This window comes from Mesitornis unicolor, unplaced genomic scaffold (genome assembly GCF_000695765.1).
Source record: "Mesitornis unicolor isolate BGI_N332 unplaced genomic scaffold, ASM69576v1 scaffold28547, whole genome shotgun sequence".
In the NCBI taxonomy this organism is placed as follows: domain Eukaryota; kingdom Metazoa; phylum Chordata; class Aves; order Mesitornithiformes; family Mesitornithidae; genus Mesitornis; species Mesitornis unicolor.
The window spans coordinates 15,150-21,447 of record NW_010196239.1 but is presented as its reverse complement, the minus strand read 5'-3'; the positions used below and the strand labels follow the sequence as shown (position 1 = coordinate 21,447).

The 6,298-nt window shown below is 33.1% G+C and overlaps 1 protein-coding gene across 1 annotated transcript in view; it reads right to left on the bottom strand.

Annotated features, from left to right (window-relative positions):
* RASEF (RAS and EF-hand domain containing) overlaps positions 1 to 6,298 on the bottom strand; it is a 19,635-nt gene that overhangs the window by 1,039 nt on the left and 12,298 nt on the right. The window contains exons 10-15 of the mRNA XM_010188412.1: positions 5,861 to 5,955; positions 5,581 to 5,693; positions 4,568 to 4,649; positions 3,188 to 3,302; positions 2,228 to 2,347; positions 1,285 to 1,361 (exon numbers count right to left, since the gene is read on the bottom strand). Of these exons, the coding sequence (XP_010186714.1) occupies positions 1,285 to 1,361; positions 2,228 to 2,347; positions 3,188 to 3,302; positions 4,568 to 4,649; positions 5,581 to 5,693; positions 5,861 to 5,955 (602 nt within the window). The remainder of the gene's footprint in view (positions 1 to 1,284; positions 1,362 to 2,227; positions 2,348 to 3,187; positions 3,303 to 4,567; positions 4,650 to 5,580; positions 5,694 to 5,860; positions 5,956 to 6,298) is intronic.

Below are 6,298 nucleotides of genomic sequence, written 5' to 3'. Positions count from 1 at the left end.
CGGCATCTCACTGTTCAATCATGTTGAGCTTGTTATCCACCAAGACCCCAGGTCCCTTTCCACAGGGCTGCTCTCTAGCCAAGTATAAAACTAAATAACTGCAATTTCAAGTATAAATTTACCCTCAGAAGACAAAACCACACATTGTTGGATTTTTTATTATAAATACAGCATTAAAAGTTGCATATGTATGAGTGATTACTGATCTGTATTCTTACTATGGGCCCCCTCAAGTGTCAAAAGCCACCTTTAAAATTTCTTGGTTTTATATATATGTGTGTGTGTATATATATATATAAAATTATTTGATACATATAAAATAATTTGTTCTCCACATATTAGTAGAATAAATTCATGAAGTTCCTCTCAGAACATATTATTCAATGTTAACAGTGGCAGAAAGGAATGTTCCAAAGCATTAACAAATAAGTCTGTAACACTATCTGCACAAATGAAAGGTTCACTTAGAAATTTTTATTTCAAAATGAATGCTTCTTTCATGTTCATCAGTAGTATTTCAACAACAAATAATGAAATACTGACCAAATGTCAAAAAGTTTGATTATTGCATTAGGCTGCTGCAAAAATCACATGAATATGGTTTGTAATTTTGGCCTTCAGCTCCATGTATTAAACTAAAAAATCAGAAGCTGAAGAATCACTAATAGCGTCAGCTTTTCAAAATTACATTGTAGCCAAGAATGGTTTTGAAAGGTAGAAGTGTAGTGTTTGGCTTACACATTATCACAGAAATACAATGTCGCTGAGTGGATATAATCAGAATTTCTATCTTTCAAATAATTTAAAGAAAGAGACATCAAAGAAAATATGTGATATTAGAATGTTCGGTAATAAAACTGAATACATATTAATATATATGAAAGAAGAATTAATTATACATAGAATTATATGCATTTGAATTTAACTTAAGAAAGAATTAGAAAAGTAAATCCATGTACCATTAAGAAATGTAAATCATTCACCAAACAGGTTTTAAAACTATAAGCTCCATAACTGCACTCTAATTTAAGCATTAATTATTGAGACAGCTTTGTAACATTTGCAAGCAAAAATGTTACTTGATTAAACTGAGAATAAATCCTGTCTTGCATTTGTCTATAAAGATTTAACATGGTATTTTTGAATATATATTTTTTGTTGAATTTGATGTTGGTTAAATTTTAAATGTACATGTGTGTCTTTGTATGTACATTCACATAAAATGCCCTTTTTATAAAATATACTCAGATGCGTTTATTTGAAAATAGAAACAAGACTACTTACCGAGCAAGATGAAGAACTGCTTCTACAATATTAGATCCATCTTTAGCACTTGTTTCACAGAAGAGTGCATTATAAGTCTGTGAGTAAAAATAAAATGTTAAGCCAACTAATCTGAAATGGTTTCCATCTGAATATGTATATTCAATTACAAATAGTTTCCTCAATAACAGAAAGAAAAATGACACACATTTAAATGAACAGGATTTCTTACGGTAGTCTTCATTCTCAAATATATTCACTTTAGTACTGTGAAAAAAACAGTAATTGCTTTTTAACTGTATGCTTTTTTATATTCAGTATATTCTGAGTTAACAAACTGAATAAAAAACACATCATAGGCCTAATATCCAAACTCAATCTTCTTGTCCACAATATCTCAAAACAGAAAGAGAATTGCTAGGACAGGTTAGTGAATCCAGCTTTGTAGCTATGCATAAACTACAGCGTCTGGTATTCTAGCTTAGCCATAAATATTATTCCGCAAGTAACAGACATGGTATCTGCCCTGCTATAATCAATCAATTGCTCAAGCACTCAGCAAAGCAAGACTCAGAGGATTCTACACTTTTTCTGCAAAATATGGAATACATGTGTCCCTTATCTGCCATTTAAATACATGCAAAAAACTTGTCCACACTTCTATTTGTAGCAGAGTCCCTTTTTATTTTCCACAGACGTAGCAGGAATATAGTCCATCCACTTTTTCACTACGAAGACAGAGAAGACTATCCCAGCCAATAATGAAGTTCAGCTCAATGAACACTGAGATGTTATTTAGCCCAGGAAACATCATCAAAATAGGAGTTTTCATGAAATGTATCTGTGAATCTTAACTACTAGATTTTAACAAATGACCAGAAAATTGTTTACTAGTTTCTCATATGGTTCTCAGATTTAAGTTATGAAGGCCATTTTATACTAAAGAGATAAAATTGGACCTTACCATAGCCAGCTTTTCTCCATAGTTTATAGGCACACATTTTTGTCCTTGTTCTGTAACAGCTTGACGGAGATCTGCTTTGTTTCCCACCATCATAATTGGAATATTCTCATGAGTTGCATCCTGTAAAGAGGATTTTATTTCCTTATTGCTAGAATACTCAGAATACAAAAAGGTAACTAGCATTATCATGCCATACTCATTTCCTTCCCACAAAATGAGTCTTGCACACTATCACAAAAAATGACAAATTATGAAAGTCTTGCTGAGAAATTTTCACCAGCCAGTTGATACTTAAGCAGCCAGCTTAAACATAAGGCTGCAAAGATGTGCTTCCGTTCCCACAAACCCTGCCTCCCAACATAGAATTTCATATGTTAATGGAAACAGTTACTGTATCTAAATACTATATGACAAAATTAATATAGGAAAAGTGATCAACTCCTTTACCACAAATAAAAGAAATGGATGAATTTCAGAAGATGAATTAAAGATTTTGCTTATTACTTTCCCTCCAATTAAACACCTCTTATACGAGAGAAAAACTTTTCATTAAATGCAAATTTGTATCCAAATAAACAAACAAAATGTAATAGTAGAATAAAACATTGAAAATTTCACTTGAACTACACCTAATTTACAGAATCTAATATTAGTTTAAAATGGAGAGACTGTGAGGAACACTCAAGCCATCCACATGAGGGTAACTGAAACATGCTCTCATGTTCATTTCAAAAGGAAGTGAATGGGAAGAGTGTGATTATGTGATACACTTTTATACAGAAAGTTGTATCAGTTTTAACACTAACTGAATGCATCAGGATACATTTATGACTTGCACATAGCTCTTACGTCTATGAGAGATTGCAGTCTGACTAATTCCAATATACAGATACCCAAATTTTATAAATAATAAGTTTAACAATGCAGTGCAACATAGTTTGTAGAACTTAAGGTTCTCACCTCAATCATATCCACCCATTCCCGCACATTAAGAAAGCTTTTTTCACATGTTACATCATACAGCAGTAGGACACCATCTGCTCTTCTGAAGTACGATTTAGCAATACTTCGGAATCTTCCAGAAAAAAATATTTGCATAAGGCCACATCAAAAAATAATTCAATTTAACATCATTAAGAACACAGCATTATTTTATTGCACTACAAAGCAAGATTCTCTCCATATTACAAGATGAGTTTCCACATTGCTTCTTTCACAAGTACAAATCTACAAATGCTCCATAAGGATCCACAGGATTCTGTCCGAAACAGCAATCAACACTTTTTGTATCAAAACAATTTAAAGTTTATCTATTACAAATAATCTGCTTTGCACTGGACTTTTAATTATGTGGCAAGGCTTTTTCACACACATATAACTTCATAAATTGAGTGGGTTACTCAGCTATATTTGAAAGAATATGACACCAACAAAATTATTCCAGGAATTAATTCATCAGATACAGTCAGCTTTGCCATTAACACTACATAGCCTACATGACAACCAAGTACAGCAACTAGGTATTTACATTATATATTAAAATATTATTCACAATTTTATTATGTAGGAGGAGAATGATTTGGCCTGACTATATGCTTCACATAAACACTCATTCAGGCAAAAGTAACCACATATAGCCCAATATAAATCTCAGTCAATGAACAGATTAAACTGACTTCCAAGGTGTTAGATTAACCTCTTAAAAAGCCCCAAAAGCTGTCATTAAATAAGTAATGACTCTCAAGTAAGGATGATGTAGGATTTTGAGGAAATTCCACACAGTAATTTGAAGAACCTTGGATATACATTCAGCAATATGTACAATTTTGCCACAAGTCTTTTTAAAGTCTTTGGGAAGAAGTTTTCATATACTAAATACAGTGCACATAAGGATCACGAATTTCAAGCAAAGAAGAGGAGAGGAGGGTGAAGGTAAGGGAGTCTCTAAGAGAAAGCTTGCTCAGAAATAAAGGACTGTAAGGACAAAGAAAGCAAAAGACTAAAAAGGTGAGAAAAATGTATACCTGCTGCATCTTTTTGTGTTGTAAGAGAGAGATATATGGATTTAGTTAATGCTGTGGTGAACCTTAACTATTTTTCTCTGCAGAGAGAAAAGATTACCTCAGGCATCAGCAAAGCTAACAAATAAACATTCCACCTGTCTTGGCATCTCAGCAGAGCAAAGTCACATCTGTATAGACATCTACACATGGCCACATTGACTTATATACTATAGGGCCATACAGTATTTAATGCAATTTTTTCCACCTAGATGAAAAAAGGAAAATGTCTTTTATAAACAAAACAATTGAAATTATGTAAGTGCAGAGAATCACTAACCTCTCCTGCCCAGCTGTGTCCCACAGTTGTAGCACTGTAGGTTCTCCATCAACAATTAGTCTTTTCATTTGAAAATCCACACCTGAAAAGAATAATATGCGTAGTCTAATAAAAAACATCAGTAACTTTAAAAAACCACAGAAAATGAAAGGTTAAGTAGTAGTACAATAGTTATTTCAAAATTCATCTCTTTTAACAGATTATGAGATTTCAGTCGTTCATACAGCCTTGAACTGCAATAATCCCCAAAGGTAAAAAATCATTTAAAGAAATATTTTATGCACACATTTTCCCTGAAGCGTTGTTACAAATTTGGCATTATGATCAGCAAATGAGAAGATCCCTCTCTGCTTTATTTTGCTAAACAGTTTTACAGAAGATGAGAAAATGTCTTCTAAATCAGACTTTGTTTTAAATGCCAAGGAATAAAAAGATAAATTGGAGCAAAAATCCTGACTTGGAGCCAACAAAACAAATATGTAACTGTGGTTTGATTAGAAGATTAAAAATTCAGTCTTTGGAATCAGTATGACAATTTTTATAGCTGACAGCTATAATAATATACACAAGCCAGTCAGAAATCCCTCCAGCTGCATTTAAACAAAAGCTTCAATAACACTTTGAAGAAATGGAGACAAAAAATATTATGAAAAACATCAAAGGATGAAATACTATGGAAGGACGAAAGAGCTGAGAAGACAAGAAAGCAAGGAAAAATTCAAAAAGATCAAACACATATTTTAAGTTCTTTACACTGAAATTCTCTTTTCTGGTGCTTTGCGTAGTTCAGGTACAGGCTTTGTGCTTTGCAAAGAGAAACTGTATTAGAGCAGTACCCTATTATCCACTCCAAACTTCGAAGTTCTAGTATTCAATTAGATCTCACAGTCTAAGAAACTGTGTACGTATTCAGGAAACCCTGGCAAGCCACCAGAGGATAATCTTTTCACCCAGATCTACAAAATGGCAATTAAATTATCTTTATAGTATTTTAAGAAGAAAAATAACTATACCCAGGGTTGCACTGGTATTGCCTCGAAATTCATTCTTGCAGAGTCTCGTAAGAAAACTGGATTTTCCCACTGCTGCATCTCCAGCAAGAACAATCTTGTAAGCCTTCTCAGAATTAGGGTATTTTGGAGTACTTTCAGTTGCATCTGACTGAAAATAAAAAGAATCCCTTCATTTTGAACCACATAAAAATATTCTGTATGTCAAACACTTTTTTTTTTCCCTAAAGAATTGGTTACCTGAGGGGTGAGAGCGGATATGTGCTTCCTTGTTGAAGCAATTGAGCTACTTCGGCTTACTGGCTGTGAGGGCTTCCAATCTAACATTGTACTGCTGCTGTCGGGACTGTACACTTCTTCATCTCTGATCTCTGGAACCTGAAATTACAAGCCAGTACGTCAGCTGTAGTGAGAAAATTATCCTGTTTTCTGGAAAGGCACAGCTAAGACTGATTAGAACTTTTTTTTTATACTGGTTGGATTAAACAGGAATAAACGACAAAAAACAGCTGTGCAATTCTTGTCCAACTACTGTGATTATTGCATTCTTATTCAAATCTGCTGTTTACTATAGCCTACACTTGGTCCTTAAACCGGTTTTCTATTCAGAATACATGTTCTCAGTATAGTTTCCAGATAGAGTAGATTAAGTTCCATGTGGAAAATTTTAGCTTAGAAAGTAATTACAATAAACAAATACTATATTTTAAAGCTTATGTTA